Here is a 23,724-nt window from a genome sequence, read left to right as displayed (position 1 = left end):
CAGCAACATCACACACTAAAGACAGATTAAGCCTCTTTAAACAATGTACTGATCATCGTTGGTTAATGTTAGTCAAAGCAGTAACTACTGTAAGCCTTACTGTAAAGTGTTGCCATGAGTTTTTACACTTCTGTAGACTCGTACTTTTTGAAATAATGTGAACCAATGAATCGTCTGCAATATGAATATTGGGAAAGTAAAGAGGGTATTTTTTGAATCAGGACAAAAGATTTGAAAGGATGTGAAGATCTGGAAGGCTGTGAATGTGGGCTCTGGTTGTGTATGGTATTGTGCCTCAGATGACTTAATTAGCACGTGTATTCAGATGTAAATATAGCGCTTTCACTGTTGGATGGCAGCATGTAATTCCAGGAGCGGGGCTTTTTTGGAGTTGTAAAGACGATGTCACATCCGGTGCTGGCGTCATGTGCGTCTCTGTGATATCTCATAGATATGAAGTCATCAAGCATTGGGCCGCTGCCTGGATGTGAAGCAGAGCTTAATTTAGCCGAGAAAACAGGCCAGGAACACACAGTCAATAACTGATAACTGCTCCAAACCGGCCATCACAACACAACACAACACAACTCGAGCTCATGATTCACAGATCCACAGGGAAACATGAACACTGTGAACTGTATCATAATAATAACAGAAATGAAGGACAGCTTGTGGAAGTCCAGCAATCAGGACAGCACTTTGGTCAGTGTGTGACTTGGTCACAATGTTTGTGCCTTTGCTTTGTACTGTAAAGAGGTTTCCTAAGGAATGAATATTTCAGAGAGACTCCTCTACAGTGCCCCATTATTGACTGGCCACTGTTGCCTAGCAACTCCAGCTGCCGCGGAACGCTCTGGAGAGGGTAATGAGCCGCCGCGAGTCGTGAGTCGTGATGTGGGCTATAAACGGCTGCTTCTTTAAATAGCATCGGACCGGGTTTTTACACTGAAGTCTTGGGTGTTTTCTGGAAGGAGGGACTATATATTCCCTAGCATTGTACAATACGTGACATCCGTGCCATCGGCATCAGTTTACAGTAATGTTTTCATGAGGCACTGCAGCTTTCACTGTGAGACAGACAAGACATCTGTTTTCATTCTCTTTTAAAATAATTAATTTAATTTAAACAATAAGATCTTGTAAGGGTTAATGTACAGTTTGCTCTATCATCTTGACTCATTTTCAGGATCTGATGTTAAACTGCTTAAGAAATAAATAATAAATAGGCATGATTTTTTTTAGTTGAAATAATTATGCAAGAAGAAGAAAAAGCGTGTATACGGAGATTTGAGACTGCCTCGTTTGTTACACAATTAAGCAGGATTCCAGAGAAACAAGAAATAAGACTGTACTAAGGATTTTTGTTCTGGTTTCTGTTTCATTCATGAAGAAAAGACAGCTCTATTTTGATCTTCACAATCATTATATCATGTACACTGTAATTAATTTACAAAGTTGAATAAAACAAAGATTATTGGAGTACAAGAAGTTTTACAAGAAAATACTGTTTCAGTCTTTCTACTGCAAATTTCACGTTTAATTCGATGTTACTTGCTGTTTCTTGTTGTGAGATTTACTAGCAATTTCTAAGGGAAAATTGTTTTACGCCATTTTTTTGTTCTAATAGTATGCCCAAAAAGAAAGTATTGTCATTATTTAAACACAATTTTGTTATTTCAAGGCCGTTTATACTGCGGGGCACTCACACAGACAATTAGTTTAGTGATGTAATAATGCCACTGTTCTTGAAGCAGATAAACTTACGCACTTCTTTTCTCTGTGTCTGATTTAAAGTGGGCAGAATGCTAAATCCTACGAGCCCGTAACTGACGAAAACAACCGGCATTTTAACCTTCCGGTCAAATTCAGCGATGCCAACATCTTTATCTTGTCAATGCTGCTCTGCTTGGCATCGGGCGGTTCTCTGCCTCCACCTCGTGCGTGTGGATTACCTCTTACTGGATTAGCTCACAACACACGCCACAGCTTCAGCGGCTTCTGTACCAACTTTAAAAGACTCTTTATGCCAAAAAGGTTCTATATAAGGAGAAATTATTGCATAATACCTTCATGCTTGACAGAGCATTTTCTAGTGATAATTATGATCTGCACAATTTATAAAATTAAATTAAAATAAAAAAAAAGAATTAAAACTAAATTCATAAAATGATCTCATTTCTATATTCTCAGGTTTGATATGAAGCACCTAACAGAACCCATACAGAACCTTTGCTTATATGAACTGCTGCTATATGGAAAAGTGTGAAGAAATAATGATAATGAGCATTCTGGCGCCATATCCTATTTTTATAGCTGTTGTATCAACAGAATAGAGCGCTGACCATCAAAGATGGCATCCTAAATCTAGGTGAAATCTGGTTTCTGGAGCATCTGTGAGTGGGCGTCTTGTTATTTTAGCACCGAGCCGTCGCCTCAAAAGCAACAGCTTCGGACTCTAAACAGCGAGCTGTCTTCATCTCCCTCTCATCACGAGCTCGGCTGCGCTCTCATGAACGCTCATGCATAATTCAGCAGCTCGCCTGTCTATATTTAGCCGCAGCTCCAGTCCTGTGGGGAGCCGGCATCACTGCTTCAGAGGGCTATTGATAGTAAGGTCATCCCGGGAGGGGCTCGAGGATCTGCCGTCCAGACGTAAGATCGCTACGGCAAGCCAAGGTCGATGAGGAACAGTGGGCCACTACGACAGGATTGGACTGGAAAGTGGCGGTACGGGGGGCTGCGGGGGACCGAACGCAATCTCTTCCCTCCTGGAGGTAGCAACAGTGACGTAGAGGATTGATCAGGAGTCCTGCTGCAGTTCTTCAGTGCGACTGACAATGCAGCAGGTTAAAAATAGCATCGGAGAGGAATCCCCCTTCCCGACCAACCCACTGCTCTGCAGTCTGGCACAATTCAGATGCTGATGTGCAGAAAACAGTGTTACACAAGAACACACACACAAAGAAATTATACAACAGAGAACGAGAAGATCGTGTCAGTTGATCTGAATGACCAGACTTTGACCAGGTTTGTTTCCTAAAGGCTACACTTACATAAGGTTGGTACAGTAAAACAACAAAACGTACTCCTAGCTTCAACAGCAGATCATGCATACGCCATTTACTATCAGAACGTCTAATTAAATGAACACACAGATCAAATAATGTACCAGCACAAATACGGACAAAAATTTGAGTTCTCAATGCAATTTTGCTGCGACTGTAAACCAAATGTGCACTCAACTCAATACGCTTACAGTTTTTATGAATATTTTGAATTAGAATTTATTTTTATATTTCTATTTTCAATTTAATTTTAGTTAGTTCATATGGATATACGCTTGCTATTTATTTGGTATCTCTATAAATAGGTCTTTTTAATAATTACTGATGCTAGGAAACACTAACACAATTCTGTCTACTTCAGCAGATGTTAATAATGCAGCATTAACAGAGAGAGGAAAATACCACTAACTACAGCTATAATCTATAAGAATATCTACATATTTGCCTAGAAAATGGTGTTTTTGCATGGAAAGTAAACAAATTTTCCGACATACCACAATGATTACAAAAAATTGCTGTACATTTAACAGGACCTGTTTTTTCATTGTGTTGTGTACATTTTGATGGCCTGTATCATTTAATCTGCACTGTGCTTCAATCATAACCAAAGATTCATTGACAGGGTTGTTTTCACACACACGATAATAGGTTACAATAATAGGTTAATATATGAATTGTCATTTGGTGCTGTATCAATGCATACTCGAAAATGACATCTGTTTATTATCTCAACTAGACAGCAATGATCGAGAAAACAAAGACTTTGTGTTTTACACGTCTCTTAGAGACTTTCTGTGTTCAGATTTGCAAAAATACCACAATTCTCAATATGAAGCTCTCAGCATGAACAAATGATTGATAGTTCAAGGCAACTCCATTAAGTCTCACAAGCTATTAAACAACTTTTCAGAAATAACCTCTTGGTACTAGAGCAAACTGGTCAGAGCCGCATGAGAGGGTTCTGCTGAAACACACGGCATCAGTTTTCTGTTGACCAGTCTCTCTTGTTAAAGATGATTTCCCAGCGCTGGACAAAAGAGCTGATGTGTGTCGTCCTCCTGCTGTCGCTGCGAGCGGGAGATCCACACCTGTGTTTACACACCGCACACGGACAGATCACGTTACCCCGACTCGCTGCTGAGCGCATGATGCCTCATTCTTCTATTTCACACGGGTTTCTTCAGTTTCTTCCCATAAGACCTTGGAGTAATTAAATACCTTCATAAATTTCCCTTCATATCTGGTCATGCAAGAATCTCCATGTGTTTCTGTGCAAAACATTGATCTAGGACAGTGTTTACAGATCCAGCGATCTCCAACCGACCCAGCATATAAAAGCTAGATTTTCATAATAACACTGTTGGTTCATTAATGATTCAAATTATAATAAATTTAAGTTGCATTTAGCTGACCCCTGGTGATATTAATTATTTTTACCAGTTTCTTATTATCCGTTCACTATTGCTAATGTTCATGCTTAAAGTGACAGGGCTTCACCTCAAAGCTGCAGTTCTCTACACGATGATCAGAACAGATTTTAAAGCTAGGCATCAAACAGTAAGTGACTGAGGATCACAAACTAATGTCTTTTCAAGTCATTCCAAACCCAACAAACGTCTCTCGTGATAAATGAAAACTGTGTGCTAAAATCAAACCGATTGTTTCTCTTCAGACTGTGATTCTCTCCAGTCGGAGGATCTCAAACATGAGTCGGTGTCTATCATTATGTGATTTTATGATAAAATGCAAAATAAAATTCTGATAAAATAAAATTCTGTCTGATTTTCTGATAAGATGCAGACTGGCTCTGAGAAAAATATGGGCAAAAATCATATAGTGCTTTTCAGACTTAACTTAAAACTTTGGCACATTACTCGTCACGCACAGTCCAGATGAATGTTACTTCAAATCATACAGTTTGTTGACAAACTAACAACCACTGACATCACTTACATTTAATCAGAAAAACTAGTTGAGGGAATTGCGGAAAGAAACCCCTCTAAACTGCGAGAAAAGATTGTCTTGTTTTCCAATAGAAATATCTAAACAAATATCTGCCAGTGGATTCAGAAAAATACAGTTAAAGGGTTAGTTCACCCAAAAATGAAAATAATGTCATTAATTACTCACCCTCATGTTGTTCCACACCCGTAAGACCTTCATTCATCTTCAGAACACAAATTAAGATATTTTTGATGAAATCCGATGGCTCAGTGAGGCCTGAGCAATGACATTTCCTCTCTCAAGATCCATTAATGTACTAAAAACATATTTAAATCAGTTCATGTGAGTACAGTGGTTCAATATTAATATTATAAAGCCACGAGAATATTTTTGGTGCACCAAAAAAACTAAATAATGACTTATTTAGTGATGGCCGATTTCAAAACACTGCTTCAGGAAGCTTCAGAGCGTTATGAACCTGTGTGTTCAGTGTGCGCCAAAGTCACGTGATTTCAGCAGTTTGACACGCGATCCGAGTCATGATTCGACACAAAAGACTCATAACGCTCCGAAGTTTCACTGAGCCATCGGATTTCATCAAAAATATCTTAATTTGTGTTCTGAAGAAGAACAAAGGTCTTACGGGTGTGAAACGGCATGAGGGAGAGTAATTAATGACAGAATTTTTAGTTTTGGAGGAACTAGCCCTTTAATCCGAAGAGAAAACAAGATTATTTTTTTGACTCAATTGGCATTTATTTGTTCTTGTTTTAATCAAAAACTCACTTCATTTCGATCATTTGTTTTCAGTAAACACGTCTTAATATCTTCAGTCATTTCTCTTCTCCAGTAAATGTATCTTGATTTATGAATGTTTATATATTTGTGCCGGAAACACTGAGGAAGAGCATCAGTTTTGCAGTGCAGTCCCACCTCACGCCCGCAAAAACATCATCTGACACCCATCATGTGCTGATTTCTGTACAGTGATGAAGTTCACACACACACACACACACACACACAGTGATATGTAACTCCCTGAGGAAAGATCTGACCTGGGATCAGTTTCTCTTATCACCTCAATAAAGTTCATCCACATTGTGTCCGGCATCGATCTTCGCGCTCGGTTGCGTAAGTGAGTCCAGTGGAGCCTTACATAAGCTGTTTGTGTGAGTTCCCCATCCGAGAGACCGTCAGCACCTCACACACACACACACACACACTCCACAGGGCCTCACTGTACACTTACACCTGTAACAACACGACACAGAGTAACCCTTCAGCCTAACCCTGCTCATAAAGGCTTTCTGAACGTCCAGACTTCAGCTCATCACTGAATTTCCCACAACATCTTCTGATCTCACATTGTGTCACTAAAGGTGCGGTCACATTCACATTCACTCTTGCTCAGTGACACTTGTGGGTGAAATCCAGTCATTTCCATATGATCCCGTGATCGGGAGTTTTGTGTGAGGACAGTAAGGACTCTGGGACACTAATGACACAACATCGTCCTTTACACCGTATTTATGAACCACAGTAGAATTGATATATCATGTTTTAATGTTATTTAAAGTAGAGTATGATAAATACTTTGCTTGTTACATATACGTGCAACATTTCAGCCATAAATACAGTAAGTGATAAATTTTAGCTAGAATATGTTCTTTGCCTGTCTAGAGATGTTGAAATATAAAATGGTTTGTATTTTTAAAAACATCTTTCGCGTGTCATTATGTAGTGAGTTTGCTCAGTGATTTGTGTTTGGCGCTTCAGAACTTTGTTAAGGGAACATAGTGAGCATCGATATTCCCTGGTTTTCACAGAGCATTGTGGGAGTTTTTAGGGAGCGGACGTGTCAGTGCAGTGATTCTGTGATTGAAACGGTCGAGTCCCTGATCAGTGCACTAACTACTGAAACTGGGAGCTGATTGAGACAAATTTAGCTGAAACATTGATAATGTCACCACCTCTTGAAGAGATTCACCCAAAAACTCTCTCATCATTCACTCACCCTCATGCCATCCCTGATGTAAATTACTTTCTTTCTTCAGATAAACACAAGTGAAGATTTTTAGGATAATAATTCATATAATGCCACTGAACGGCTGAGGCTCGACTGATGCCTGAAAAACCGCGAGCAGCGATCATGACGGTAATCCACACGACCCCGGTGGATCCATCAATGTCTTCTGAAGCCGGATGATAGGTATGTGTAAAAAAATACTAATGATTTAAACTGCTTAAAAATATAAACCATCACTTCCGGCTCACTGTTAACATGCTGTAAGTGCGAAGTGAAGTTTGCGTGAGAAGCAACACAGAAGCAGACGTTCCTCATGAACGCTCACATGACAGAAGACCAGAAGCACTGATTTATATTTTGGCTTCAGAAGACATTGATTCCTCCACTGGGGTCACGGTCGCTGCACGGGGTTTTCATGCACACATTCACTTGCACTGTAAAAAAAATTCTGTAGTTTTTTACAAAATAATTTTGGCAGCTGTGGTTGAAAACTGTAATTTACAAACAAGAAATTTTGAATGTAAACCAATAAATTCAACAATGCACACTACTACTACTTTGTACCTTTAAAATATACTGACAACCACCAATAATGCAGGTGGTGAAAGAGAAATCCACACGAAGAATCAGAGTTCATCACAAGTAGCTTTTCCACGAGCTGAAGTATATACTAATATATAGTCATTCACACACAACACCCTCATCATAACACACACCACATACATAACGCAATAAACATTCATTAAACAACAGAAGATGTAACATAAACCCCTAATGTACATAACTGATAACAAAAACTATTAAGAAACATGATTATTTAAACATAATACTTTCAAATGTGGAGTGTCACACAGGGAATTGTGGGAATATCAGTTTACAGTTTTTGACTGTAAATTATACATTGATTTGGTCTTTTTTACTTATAAAAATTGTAAAAATTTGTGAAAATACTGTGAAAATTACATAAAATGTCTGGTAAGAGCTTTTACAGTTTATTCCAGTATACTGTTAACCTATTTACATTTTTTTCCCGTAGCGCTTTTACAATATTTTACTGTTAAAAGCACATTTTTTACAGTGTGCATCATATGGACTCACAGACGGATTATTAAAAAATCTTCATTTGTGTTTATCTGAAGAACGATATGCATCAGGGATGGCATGAGGGGGAGTGAATGATGAGAGAATTTTCATTTTTGGGTGATCCATCTCTTTAAGAGCTGTATTTAATGGTGGTTCTTGCAACGGCAGTGTTTTGAACAAACCTGTAACACATTAAACTTCAGCGTTTATCTCATGAATGATTCTTCAAATCGCGTGTCCTGATGAGGAGAGCTGTGCTGCTACTTTACTTAAGCAGCCAAACTTACAACTGTATTATTATTATTATCTTGTAACTTTTAATAAACATCCTTCTTATTGCTGATAAATCTGTCACAAAGGTGTGAACTATTGAGGGTGTGTTTACGTAGAAAGTGAATTGTGGCATCCTGCGGCATGAGGCCGAAAGCTCTCACGTGGAAACATAGCGGGAGCGGGAATGTCAGAGGAAGGTGAGATCTCTGATCTGTGAACGTGAGACTCTGAGCTTCAGCACTGACTCTGGAGCAGTGATTTGACTTTTTCTGAATATTACTCTGACATGTCAACCAATGGTGTGAGTAGGGGTGAGCAATATGTAAGATGAAATCATAATTATCTTTTTAACGATGTGTGAGCTGACATTAGCCTATAGCACGTCACTTGCTTTGCAAAAAACAAACAAAAGCACAGCTTGAGAGAACATGCTTTTACTGCGTGACGTAACCTATTTTAATGCCGTTAGAATGCCATGAAAATGAAATATTTTTTCACCCGTTAATTTATACCAAATTAAATAGTTAAGCAATATCACATGAGCAAGGGTGCCGTTTTTCCCAAATATCAGCATATTTGTTAATGTTATATTGATTTTATATAAAAAAAAAAAATAAAAAATTATTTTGGATTTTATATGTAGTCAACCGTGTAGTGTGTGAGGTTATTTTGTCATTCGTCACCGGTGTCTGAAGCCCCGCCCCCTCTGCTACATGATTAAAGCTGTGACAGTCCAAGTGTCCGTCGTTCCACACTTCGTTTGTTCGGTTAATTAAGTGCATCATCCGAGTATATAAACTGTACTTTTTCTATTTGTAATTTTTAGGATGAACACACACACTATTTATACTACAAAACATCATAGATTAATACGCAAGTGTGTCAATTGGGAAACACCTACAGTATAGAGTTATGACTTTGAGTCACATTTTAGACAAAATATTGTCAATTTTTCTTTTTGCTTTACTTTGTCAACTTTCAAATGAAACCACAGCAGAACTGTTTGGTGTCTCTGAATAAATCTGCGGTTTTAACAAATCAGTTTAATGAATGATTCAATAAACGAATAAAAACAGCCTTTAGAAGGAATAGTTTGAATGAATGACTCACTCATTAAGAATATGCCCTTTCCATACTGCGTAACAGCATGAGCCGAGTAGTATGTCTGAACTCGCCCGATTACCTTCTGCTTTCAGCAATATTCTGAAGTGAGCACATGATGGACACTTACTATCCCATGAGGCCACTGGAGCGAGGCAACTGATGCTGTAGGTCACATGACAGTGACAACATGGCGTATGTAGTATGTCCGTATAAAAATCTTATGGCATTATTTACACAACTGTAAATGCATTCAAGCTGCATTAAACCGTCTGTGTAAATACACCTGAAACCCACTTCAGATGCAGCGTCTGAGCACCTCAAAACCAGCACAAAAACTAACTATCGTTATCAACAAAATCACAGAAAATATCAAGACATCTTTTTTTTCGCACACCAAAGTATACTTTGAGCTTAGGTGATCACCTGCAACCACATTTTCTTCAGAAACCACTAAAATCTAGTTTATACTGTGAAGCTCAGGAGATGTTTGTTGGGTTAATCAGACGAGACAGTAAAGCTTCCCTTTACACAAGCAGTTGCTTACGAAGCCTCATTCTCTCGATCGCTCGGCTCCGTTCTTCTTACTCCAGCAACTCTCCAGTTATTTACAACCACTGGGATTACACACACAATGTTCTCCATTAATATTTGATTAGTTCTCTGATAATCACAGCTGAGGAGGAGCCGAGCCCACACCTGTTTATTACCCAGTCAGTCACTGAGGAGGCATAACCAGCTAATGACTTGAGTAACTTCAGCAAGAAACATAAATGACAATCAAGTCCGTCTCATGAGGACGCTTGAATTATGCAACCACAATAAAAAACACAGGAAGCCATCTATGTGAGAAGAAAACAGGAAATGAGAGAAAAGGGAAAATGCCACTGCAACACAAACATGAATTAGTTTTGTAAGGATGGGCAGGTGTGTGTTTTTCCTCTCATGAAATGGCTTTCAAACCACTTACGGTGAGCAGATGTCCTGTTCTGCATTGGGTAGTGCTGCATTTCCCCAGAAAAACAGGACATCTGGCTACCCTAAAAGCTCTCCGTAGAGACGGACACAAAAAGGTTTATCTGGATCCTTCTCTCTGCAAACCTCTGACAACCTAAAATATCAAAACCGTTTTGTGAGATCCACCCCATGTCTGATTTTGATTCATTTCAACAAATCTATTAATAGATCATTTTTCACACCACCAAAATAACAGTTAAAAAATCTGTAAGGATCACAGCTGAAGAACTGCAGATGTTAGTTGGTCAAACCTCCACCGTTAGACACTATCTATATATAATCACCTCTGCTTCAGGAGGGTTTCCATAAAAAAAAGCTTTTCATGTCATCAAATAAACTCACGCACCTACAGAAATTCACTTGAACTTCCAGTGGAACTGGGTTGTTTAGTCGAACGAGTCCAAAACTTTCTGAACACAACACTACAGGGGTTTGGCACGGACAGCTTTCATTCAGAGGCCCCAAGACAACTTTGAAGGGATTCATGTTATGTTGGTTGGATATTCCAGCAGGACAGAGATCCAAAACACACCCCAAAATCCCACAAACCCAAAACTGACACAAAAATCAGGGGTTTTCCATGCCCACATACAACATAGAAAAACAGGCCTGCTGATATTAGTCTGATGATCACTTTATTCATCTGAGTTACACAGAAACAGAAAAAATGTCATAACTCCCCCTACTGGCTGAAGTGCAGTTAATATGTGCTGTAGACACACACACACACACACACACACACACACACACACACACACACACACACACACACACACACACACACACACACACATGTTTGTTTTTGTGAATTGTGGGGACTTTCCATAGACTTCAATGCATTTTACACTGAACAAACTGTACATTCTATCCCCCTACCCTGCCCCTACCCCTAAACCTAACCCTCACAGGAAACTGTGCAAACTTTTACTTTTTCACAAAAACTCATTCTATATGATTTATAAACCCATTTACATTGTGGGGACCGCTGGCTGGTCCCCACGATGTAGGTGAACTCAGGTTTATATTACATCATGGGGACATTTGGTCCCCACAATGTAATATAAACAAAAGCACACACACACACACACACACACACACACACACACACACACACACACACACACACACACACACACACACACACACACACACATTAAGCTGAAGGCTGAACACTCCTTAAGTCTTGATAAAGTCGTTATTAACCAACCCTCTTTAAATTTCACCGACCATCTTTGAAACGAGTGTTTCTCAGCCTGAGCTTGTGCTCAATGTTCAGAGTAAATCAGGGTCCTGAAGTAAAGCCGCTGCTGAGAACTACATGTACTTCATTACTGACATTAGAACGCTACCATTCAAAAGTTTGGGGTCAGTAAGATTCTTAAAATGTCTCAAAAATACAGTAAAAACAGTGAAATATTATGCAAATGTAAATCAGCTGTTTTCTATGTGAATATATAGTAAAGTGTAATTTATTCCTGAATTTTCAGCATCATTACTCCAGTCTTCAGTGTCACATGATCCTTCAGAAATCATTCTGATATGATGATTTGATGATCAAGAAACATTTATGATTATTATCAGTGTTGATCCCAGTTCAGATTTTTGTGGAAACTGTGATACTTTTTATTATTTGATGAATAGAAAGTTCAAAAGAACAGCATTTATTAGAAATATAGTCTTTTATAACATTCCAAACTGTCACTTTTAAAATAAATGAATGCATCTTTGCTGAATATAAGAAATAATATAAACAATCAAACTGACCCCAAACTTTTTCTTTGAAACTCAGCTCAATGGAGTAAAGAGACTCACTTGGCGAGCTTCATTTCAATCTGCTGGCGGATCTCCTGCCGCTCCTGATCGCTGCGCACGGGGAAGATGTTCCTGTCCTCCAGCTCCTGTTTACTGGGCCTGTTACGCAGCTTCACCGCCAGAAGCTCTTTCCTTATCCGTCGTGGAAGTGTACCTGCACACACACACACACACACACACACACACGTGCACAGGATCATTAATGATGGAGAAATCTGCACAAACGGGTCAGTTACACACACACTCATGCCTGAGGCTGATTTTAATAAAATAACATAAATAATTTCAATATTCACTGTATGAAATTGATGTATAGCAGTTTTTATGACTGTGTCAAACTTCTTTACAATATCGTGTCATTTCCACTACAACCACTAATTTTTCTCCTAATACAGTTTTTGTTTATCAGAGTCAGTGAAGAGCCGGAGATATGAGATATGTGAAGAAAAATCAAGGTAAATATCACTTGTGAACAATATATTTGTGTGTAATGTCCAGTCAATCTGTAAACATGTTATTTTAGTATTTCACTGTGTTTAGAATACACTATAAAAAGACAAAGGAGTCTTTATTTCAATGTTTTCATCATTTCCCCCATCAAATGTCACCACACATCTCGCTCATCCAAATTTGCTGTTTGTTTTCATGACTTTTTCATGCCCTGTTTCGTTCAGTCCCAGAGTTCCTTCTGTTTGTGTCTCTTTCTCATCATGACAGAGAGCATCAGAAGTAGGACACCAGATGTTGCTGACCAATCCAGTCTAGAGGAAGAAAAGCCTCTTCGTTTGTGAACGCAACAAACCCAACATTATTCACAGCCACTCAGAGACCAATTTGTGAAATAAAATACAAAAAATACTTAAATTTTGTGAGTAGTGCTTGTTTGTTTAACCCTTAAATGTGTGAATGTTTTGTCAATCATTATTACACATTCGGGTCTTTAGTGACCCAGATCTGTATCTAACACGGATGGATCTCTAACTGCAGCGCAGTGGTGTAATGTAACGGAGTAATAATACTTTGTTACAGTACTTAAGTATTTTTTGGGAGAATCTGTACTTTACTTGAGTTTTTATATTTCTGTCAACTTTTACTTTTACTCCACTACATTTCCTAAATAAATGATATACTTTTACTCCGATACATTTTCCCAAAGCATTTTCGTTACTTACTACAAAATAAAGTCGGAAGAACACAGACTGCAAGCATGTGCAAACAAGTGCTCGCACAACCGCGGCTGGTTTAATTTTCCGGGTTGAGTCCATTGCTGGAGCGGCTGAGAAGAGTGCGCTGTCATTACGAGACATTACGAGAGCGGCCTCTAGAGGCGAAATAAAAACTATCACTGATGCCTCGTATGGTTTCTTTTGACACGTGATGTGAGGCTGCACAGAGCGGGTCACTTCAAAACGATTTAAAACGGACAACAAAACGGTATGTTATACAATACAGTATGTTTGTCGTCGAGGCTGACATTAGTAGTAACCTCAAGCGGTTAAAACAATGTGACAAAACAACAACTGTATGCCACGATTGTTACCATTCATTTGCATTAGTTTATAACAATTTGTTCGCTGTTATGCCTTCATTATCCGGCGAAGTTGCATATTTAAACTGTATTCTCATACAGCGACAGAAGCTTAACAAATCAGAAATGTAGCCTATTCAATTTCAGTTTTTATCGGCACTGTAACACATATTTTGATTAGATAATCATCAATTTTTCTAAAATAGAGCCAAATAATGTGTGAAAGTACATATATAATAGACCCATGCTATGCCTTTGTTTGTAAAGATGGTAATTTTTAAGCATGACTTTGGATTTATATGAAATAGTAACATTTTACAATAAGAATACATTTGTAACATTAAATAAGGTTAATAAAAGTATTGTTCATTTTTAATTTCATTATTTACATTTTAACATTTTAAAGTTGTCTCTTGCATTAGTTATAATGCACTATAAATTAACATGAACGAATCATCAATGTATAATTAATATATTAGTATTTTTTATGTATAAAAATTACAATAAACCTTTAGCCAATTTAAAGAAACAAAATGTAAGAGAGTTAAAACTGAACACAATCTTGCTGCTCAAACTGTGTATATAAAAATTTTTTTTTTTTTTTTTTTTTTTTGCTCCTTTTGTATTTTACATTTACTTGTACTTTTACTTTCAATACTTAAGTACATTTAATATCAAAAAAATACTTTTCATACTTAAGTACAAAAAATATCACACACTTTAAAACTTTTACTCAAGTAACATTCTAAACAGTTACTTTAACTTCTACCAAAGTCATTTTCTGGCAAGATATCTATACTTTTACTCAAGTATGGTTTTCGAGTACTTTATACACCACTGCTGCAGCGAGAGCATAAAACTCTCCTGATATCTTAATAACCTTTACAGAAGAATAAAATGAAGCATATTTCGATCTTGGAAGGGTTACATTTGAGCAGATGTTTTTTCCCATCATCACTGTCCTCGTCAGAGCTCATTTCTCAGTACATTTATTAAAACTATCATTTTCAACATCTTCAAAGTCAATATTTTGGTCTGACAGCATCTTCAGATCCACCATCAGTGACAGTGATATCTGACTGCGTTAGGAACTGTTTCAGGTATTTCTGATGACACTCGTGTGTCCTTTTGTTTTCTGCCTGCATTCATTTGAAGCATCACGCCATCATTGTGTATCAGACACTGCCACCTTCAGGAGTGAAGCTGAACTGCACTTATTGAGTCATCAGAGATTCAATTATTGAGCAGAAAAAAATATACTTGCACTATTATACAATACACACACAAAGAATTAGAATTATTAGAAAACAGACATTCTTTATTATATATATATTTTTTTTTTCATATTGTTTATATGAATATATTGAGGAACACTAAGAAGGTTGATGTCTAACTTTAAAACATGAATGAGGGGAAGATAGTGAATGATGTCCCGGCTCGATAAACCCTAACCCTAAACATAAATATGAAATAAAAGCTAATTTAAAATATTAATAATACTATAATAGTAAGTATATAAATAATACTAAAATAACACTGATCTCAGTTCAAATTAATCAGCAGTAATAATGATAATCTGTATTATTTTCATCATTAAACAGATACTTTGCAGCTTTGTGAAACAGTTCATCTAAATAATAATTCTCATGTCACAGCCGTGTGTGAGAAACCCACCGGAGATGACGGACTCGTTCCAGCTGTCGGGGTCGCTGAAGTATTCGTCCAGACGCATGTTCTCCTTGTTCTCTTCTGCCTCTTTCTTCTCCATCTCTCCGCTCGGCTCATTCTCAGTGCTGGCGGCGCGGGACAGACGTCCATCTGAGCGCCGTCTGGGTGAACTACGGATCTCCTTACCGTGGAAACTACGGGAAAGCAAGGAAGTGCATGTAAAGGAATTGTTGAAAAGGGAAGATGATGCATCTGAACTCCCTGACGGACTCTGAGTCTGTCTCATCTGAGGGTCAAACTACAAGAACATTCACCAAAACATGTGATACAAGAGAACGATGTGTTTGGCAGTCAGTCGCTGTCAAACATGTGATGCATTTAAAGAAGCCATTTTTAATTGACCAAAAGTGTAAATGACATGGTTGAAAAACAACACAAACAATGCCATTCAGAATTGTTGTTGTTATAGTTAAAAAAGAAATTAATATTTTATTCAGTGAGGATGCTTTAAATTGGTCAAAAGTGACAGTAAAGACTTTGTTGCAAAAGATTTCTGTTTTGAATAAATGCTGTTCTTTTGAAACAATATCATTCTGAAAAAAGCAATGTATAATGGATTTGAGAAATGATGCTGGAAATTCAGCTTTGCATCACAAGTATAAATTACATTTTAAAATATATTCAGATAGAAAACAGTTATTATAAATTGTAATAATATTTCACAGTTTTTACTGTATTTATAATCAAATAAATGCAGCTTTAGTGAGCAGAAGAGACTCTTTCAAAACATTAAAATCTCACACAATTCATGTGAACGGTTTTATATGGTTCTTTTTGTAAATGATGACAGAATGATCACTGAAGAAGTGTCCCACTGAGCCGCTCACCCGTCCTGCCGGTGTTTGGAGGCCAGCGCGCGGTGCAGTTCCTCTATGATGCAGCTAGGGGGCAGCTGAGGGTGCAGGACGCCCAGGTGAGGCGAGCCGGTGGGGGTGGAGATCCTGCCCCTCAGGGCATCTTTGGGGAGGGTGAAGTTGCGGGGCAGTGTGGCTGGAGCAGGCCGGATATGATTGGAGTGGGTACCTAATGGACGAGAAGAAGAAAAGATTTCACTTTTGTCATTTTGTTTCGTGGTTACACTCCTCTGGACTAATCTAGAAAACATTTATACATGCAGTGGATAAATTGGCACTGACTGTCCAGACTGCCCAGTCTAGTAAGCAGCTTCACAGGAGGCTTGGCAGGAGGAGTGTGGACTTCTCTGAGCGGTGGCTCCTCCTTCTTCTCCTCACGGCCCTCGGGGGCCTCGGGGGGCCCGACACTGGCCTCTACAGAGGGCCTATCCTCATCCTCACTTTGCCCGAGGTCCCCTTCTGTTTCCGTCATCTCTGTGGTGTCTCGAGCTGAAAAGAGATCAGGCCAGAAATGGGCGTTCTGTGATCTCTGTCGCCACCTAGTGCTCATTCAGTGCTGCTCATTCTCTCAAGACAACAGATCTGTCATCTGTCATCATTTACACACTCATATTCACAAAAATATACCATGCATCCTTATCAAATCAAATATTTATTTATAATTGTTAAAGTCAGCATGAAACAGCCTCCACAACCTATTTTACTTCCCTAATGATGCATATTTCTGAAACAGACAGAAAAGTCAGACAGGACTTGATTTGATCCACTGGGAATTGATTGGAAGAGGCTTTTGACGGGATGTGCACTGGGAAAAAATGGTGTGGGGTTTACTCATTGATAAGTGATTTACTACAGATCCATTTTGAGGGTTATATTAGCTGTGTGAACTTTGTTCATGGTGTTTAAGGCAAGCGCGAGCTCTTGGGGCGTGGAGCACGAGATTTAAAGGGGCCGCGTACCTTGAATCGGCGCATTTATAATGATAAGCAGTTAAAAAAATTAATAAAAAAAAAACTATGGGGTATTTTGAGCTGAAACTTCACAAACACATTCAGGGGACACTTAAGACTTATATTACATCTTTTGAAAACATGTTCTTCGGCACCTTTAAAGTGTTTTTGATCTTGGATGAAAGTAAATCTGTTGTAGGAGACGAGAAACAACATTAGAAACCTTTAAAACAGCATAAGAGGGCACTTTAATGTTACTGTTCATAACTTTGAGAGAAACTTGTCAGAACATCAGCTTCCCTGTTAGCTGGGAATACTATTGGACTAATGGAAAAATACAGTCAGGAATGTGCATTGATGATGTTAATAGCCTCGGTTGTAGTTTCACGTTGACTCTATTGTCATCTGTTTCACAAAAGACCAAGCGTTCACGAGTCCTGACCTGTAGACAGATTGTCCTCATCAGATCCTAGATCCTCGGAGTTGCTGGCCAGCGGTGCCATGGGCTCGTCCTCTCTCTCCTCTGCGTCCGAATCCTCCAGCGTGGGGCTTCCGGGCTCGTCTGTATTCCCTCCGCAGGCCAGGCCAGACTCTGTAAGCATGGGAAACCGGTCAGTCTTAAGGGCTGTGATCACTTCCTCATAAAAACCTCACAACTCTCCTGGTGGTCAAACAGCACGAGCTGATCTGGCTCCAGTCGTTCATGTTCGCTGCAGGAGCGTTTGGCAGTGTGGGTGCAGTGAAGAGCGTGATGTGGCGCTTTCTCACCCATGCCAGCCTCCGCCAGCCCCTTCCTGACAAGATCCTCACGGTTCTGCCTGCTGGGCACTTTCCTCTCCAGCGCTGCGGATCAAACACAGATCGCACTCAACACAAACTCACAACACTTCCGTCTCCAATGCTGCTGCTGCACAGATACTAACAATCATTTATACAAATCACAGCTTTCAAAATCAAAGTGATATTGTATAAAATACATGAACACCATTAAGAAGTTCATTCAGTTTGTTATTGTAAAGTCAAGCTTCATTTGTAATAAAAGTCATAAGTAAAGACTGATGTCAAGGACATTTTTATTATTTCAGCTTAATTTTACAGTTATGTCAAGCTCTACAATATTTTTTTTTCAGGTCGAAAAAAAAAAGATTAGAAAAGTTGTTGAAACTACTGTAGTGATAAAATTTAACCATTTAATCTATAAATATTTTATTTAATTATGTATTATTAATATAATTATTATTATTATACATATAATTTTTATATAAATAAAAACTTAAATACTTAAATACCAAATTTTAAATAGATTAAAAATTAAAAATACAATTATTTTTAATAATAAATATTTTTTAGAAATAATTTTAACTAAACAAACAAATATCTTTTCAGCAACTACACCTCCGCTTGTCTGTCAGTCAGTTTGTTCATTACAGCTGAGGATTTTTCAGTATTCCTCACGAGTGAGTCACTGAATCATTCATTCAACTGATTCTGATTCATTCAGAAACAAATCACCAGTACAATTCTGCTCAGAAATTATTAGCATTGACTGACAAATATAGACAAAGTAACTTATATTAGTAAGCAATATTATGTCTAAAATATATGTTACTCAAAATTAATTTCTTGTTTATTGAGCAACTGTATAAAATAAATATCACAGTTATTATTCAACATTTTGATGTTTGTTTCTGAACTCACCTGTAGAGCCCTGTCTCAGTTTTTCATTTTTCTTTTTCCTCCACTTCCAGGGTTTGAAGATGCGGCCCAGGCTGGCCAGCTTACTGCTGCGGCGGACGGGCGGCGTTCGGACCCCTGACACCAGACAGCCGGAGTGAAGCGATCTGTGCGGATCCATCACATCTACAGCACAAAACACACGCAGAAATCTTCTCAGAGGAGGTTTCCATCGGAAACTAATGTCGACTCATCTCTCAGTTTGTAAAACAAGCAAAAATCATGTGTGCAGATATGAACTTTAATGCAGCTGCAATTTTTACCAACTTAAGGACAAGTCTAAATGTTTTGTTCTGTTTGTTTTTTTGTAGTAATCAACAGTAATCATCACAAGTGCGGCCGATAGAAGAACACGGCTTCAACATTAAATTAAGCATTTAAAATGCAGCTGGTTTGAGTAGGTGTGAATGAATCCAGTCCTATTTCAGGTTCTAGAAGTTCTGTTTGTTTTCACTGCAATTCATTAATTCATTGCAGTCTGATTCACATATTCATTTACATATGCATTCAATTAATTCCAAACAAACTGGGCGGGTCAATGCGTTCAGTGTAATTGTCGTTTTTTGCCTTGATGATTTATAAATAGAAAGCTGAAGCATTTGTTAAAAGAGCTTTTTAGCAAATATTTTGTACATTTTGATTCAGGTGTTTACATTGAGCCATCAAACCTATGGGTGCATGAAAACATATCCTGACTGCATCACAAAGTGTTTTGGAGCCGTTTACACCAGTATTTAGTGTCGACTGGCATCAGAGCACCTGAGACGGACGATAAGAACAGCTGTGAGAGCCGGTGATGCTCCGCCGGGACTGAAGGTGTCTGACACAGCAGCAAGGCCTCGGTCCAATCTCACATGGGTGAGCATTTGCTGTGCCAACATGATTTGTTTACCCAGGTGGAACAGCACATGGGTCATCTCCCCTGACACAAAACATCAGCTTTAATTCAAAAGATAAACAGATAAAGTTCTGTTGTTATTTACTCAAGCTCAAGCCTACGAAACCTGAATGATGTTCTCCCTTCCAAAGAGCACAAAAAGAGAAACTTTGATGAATGTTTATGCTGCTCTTTTCCATTTAATTAAAATTAAAGTTGAATGAAGATGGATACTGATGACCCCCACAAAAGTAGCATGTTATTGTCAAGTCATTCAACACACATGACACACAACAGCACTGCAAGAGGAAGAGACTGAAATTGATATTCTCAGAAATCTGGCCCTTTCTTATTCACTTTTGCACATTTTCAGACTTGCTGTATGAAAACACTGAACCAGGTTTGGTGCTAATTATGCCAAATTCCATTGGTTTTACTGCAGTCACATGACAAGACTTTTACACAGGTGAATAAGACAAACAGCAGGAGACACAGAGCTGCATCATGTCTGTCTCACACGGTCTGCGCCGACACAAACAAATGACTGTTTTAAACTGAGCTATTATGCTGTTTTAAAGGTTTGTAATGTTGTTTCTCGTCTCCTACAACAGGTTCACATTCATCCAGGATCAAAAACACTTTAATTCTCTCATAATATCCACTGCAGCATCAGCTCTTTTCTCTCAGTGTCTGAAACGCTTCCATCAAGGATTCGGTCTCTCTAAACCCCGCCTTTCTGAGAGCTGCTCTGCTGTGATTGGTCAGAAACCAAACGCTCATTATCATATCTGAATCTCACAGTGATACGAACAGTAACGACGGCGTCGGTTTTACCGTATCAATCTCAGCAGAAAACAGCGTCTTCTCGACATGAACGACACGAACCAAACTCTTCCAGTCTCAGATACAACTACAGTGATTCTTTCTTTTAGGAGACAAAAAAAACTTTGAATCTTTGCAGATCTTTTACATTCACAAACAGCTCAATCACACCCTATACATGATAGGGAATATGTGAAAAAGCTTAATATGTGCACTTTACAAGACAATCCAGTATTACTCACAGAAATCAAGTCAGCTTCGATTCACCTGCAACTCAAGACACAAACTGCTCCTGGTTCACTGACAGCTGAGTGAAGCTTCAGATCCACTTCTACACATCGATCTATCAGACAGGCTGCCACTGCATTAATCTGTCCGAACCCCATCAAACCCATGACTGCGTCTCCGGTAAGAGCTCGAACCCTGCGCCGCAGCAGGAATAGAAGCAGTCTCTGCCCACACAGTCTGGCTGCGGCGGAGAGCCGACACCTCCGGAGGAGTGCAGATGAACCGTGGGCAGTGCCGAGAGCTTCTATCTCTGTCTGTTTCTTCCGATTGTCACACCTAAACACACGAAAGTGAAAAAACAACAATAACAACACCTGTTTAAATCAGAAGGAATCGTGATGGACGTAAAATCATCTATAATGTGTTTATATAAGTTGCCGTCCTGGTTTGCATCTGCCATACTAGAGGATCTACTAACTATTTTGTGTACTAATTCGGTCACACCATTAGTTCTTAAGGCAGAACATCACTAGTGTCGTAAGCTGATCGTACATGTCAGGTGCGGATGACGGGATGTGGCCAGAACTAATAAAAAATAAAACAAAAACTGCCCCGGAGGGGAAAACAGGATGGCAATTGGTAAGACAGATACAGATACAGCTGAAAATCACACTTGAGTAAAAGTATAGATACCTTACAGTAAAAGTTACTCCATTACAAGGTACAGACATCAATTCCAATGCGACGTGAGAGTATCTGATTTCAACAGTACTGAAGTATACTAACCCTAAATACAAGAAACAGCTGATTTGTGAGGAGAGCCATCACATTTATTTTCTAAAATCAAAATAAAACTCAACACTTCAATATTGAAATAAATCAAGGTCGACGCAGCAGCCTCTTAAAGGGACAGTTCACCCAACAATGAAAATTCTGTCATCATTTACTCACCATCAAGAGTCACAGTGTCAGTGGTGTAGCTGTTAATGGAGGGACTGAAACCTCTCAGATTTCATCAAAAATATTATCTTAATTTGTGTTCTGAAGATGAACGAAGGTCTTATGGGTGTGGAACGGCATGAGGGTGAGTAATTAATGACAGAAATGTCATTTTTGGGTGAACTAACCCTTTAAACGTCTACAATCACTCAAGTCTGCTGGGCCTCATCATGACCTCCTCTCATCAGTGAAACACCTGCGAATCAGCAACAACCTGCTCTCATTCATGTAAAGTACTCTTGCTGACGAGTTTGAGTGATTAATGGCAAAAAGCACAAGATAAAGTACCTTCAGTGGCCTGTAGATGGCGATATCACTTCTTTATAGCAGAAATAACTGCAGCAGAAAAAGTTAGGTGTTGATCCAGAGTAACTTCATCACAGAAGAGTATATATAAACTCCTTCAAAAATGTAGTCAAGTGGAGAGTAAAAGTTGCCAATATCTTTGATAATCAGTAAATAATAGCCATAAATATACTGAAGTACAGTAACTAATTACATTTACTCAAATACTGTACAGCACTGATGATGGATCAGTTCTGAGAAACTGCTCTGAAACTAACTTGAAATGAATATCAAAGACCAAACAAAATTGCATTTACTGCATTTATTATTTCACCAGATGCTGAGGGTGGTCATTGAAACACATCAATCGTCTCAGAAGTGTGATGTTGTGTTCTGCTGGAGTGACTGTAATATCAGTGAAGGAACTCGTCTCCTCCAGCTCACCTGCTGAACTATCCAGATGAAAAGAGCGCCTTTGTCTACAATTATCCAGTCTAAGAAAGTCACGGGTTGTGTAGCTCAGATCGACGCTGTGCTGCGTATTATGCAGAGCAAACTGCGCATTAATGTAATGCAGTTATATAAGAGCTCGTGTGAAGCTCAGCAGAGGATGTGTGAGCGATCCGACGGAGCCAGACGAGGTAAAGCAGGTCAGCTGTTGGTGTCTTACTGAAGCAGCGGTGCAGAATCCAGGTCAAGCCGTTCGGTTTCTGCAGCTACAGCACGAGCTGGGGTCAGAGCGCCGTTGCCATGGTTACTCCTCCGGATGTGCAGCGCAGCCCCTCGGAGGCGCAGCATCACTAACGGGGGTTGCTGGGTGGACGGGGAGGCTGTTGCCACGCAGAGCGACTAGAAACCCACGAGAGCCAATCGGAGGCGAGCATCCCTCTATTTATAATTGCTAGATGTTGTTTTGAAAAATCCATCATGGGATGCTGAGCATCAATGCATCGTGTGTAAACGTACATCAAGACATATGCATGGAAAAATCTAGTGTAAACCCCAAATGATGGCTTTCCCTGAAGGTGATCCGGCGTGTTCCTCTCTCTCTCTCCCTCTCTCTCTCTGTCATCGGCACGTTTGACTGTTTCTTCACATCTGACCTCTTCTGTTATCAGACTGGAGAAAATAAACCGACAGCAGCCGATACAGACGAGTGTTTCTCATGAATCCAGGTTCACATCCTCCACGCCGCACACACACACACACACACACACACACACACACACACACACACACACACACACACACACACACACACACACACACACTCACACACACACACACACACACGTTTGTTTTTGTGAATTGTGGGGACTTTCCATAGACTTCAATGCATTTTACACTGAACAAACTGTACATTCTATCCCCCTACCCTGCCCCTACCCCTAAACCTAA

General features: G+C 39.1%; 1 protein-coding gene across 1 annotated transcript in view; it reads right to left on the bottom strand.

Moving 5' to 3' along the window:
• Positions 1-23,724, bottom strand: part of phactr3b (phosphatase and actin regulator 3b) — a 46,874-nt gene that overhangs the window by 9,330 nt on the left and 13,820 nt on the right. The window contains exons 3-9 of the mRNA XM_067387593.1: positions 19,080-19,241; positions 18,150-18,224; positions 17,824-17,973; positions 16,714-16,920; positions 16,405-16,600; positions 15,524-15,711; positions 12,322-12,475 (exon numbers count right to left, since the gene is read on the bottom strand). Of these exons, the coding sequence (XP_067243694.1) occupies positions 12,322-12,475; positions 15,524-15,711; positions 16,405-16,600; positions 16,714-16,920; positions 17,824-17,973; positions 18,150-18,224; positions 19,080-19,241 (1,132 nt within the window). The remainder of the gene's footprint in view (positions 1-12,321; positions 12,476-15,523; positions 15,712-16,404; positions 16,601-16,713; positions 16,921-17,823; positions 17,974-18,149; positions 18,225-19,079; positions 19,242-23,724) is intronic.

Source organism: Chanodichthys erythropterus, chromosome 6 (assembly GCF_024489055.1).
Source record: "Chanodichthys erythropterus isolate Z2021 chromosome 6, ASM2448905v1, whole genome shotgun sequence".
Taxonomy (NCBI): Eukaryota; Metazoa; Chordata; class Actinopteri; order Cypriniformes; family Xenocyprididae; genus Chanodichthys; species Chanodichthys erythropterus.
The sequence above is the reverse complement of the archived record's forward strand: the minus strand, read 5'-3'. Positions and strand labels throughout refer to the sequence as shown.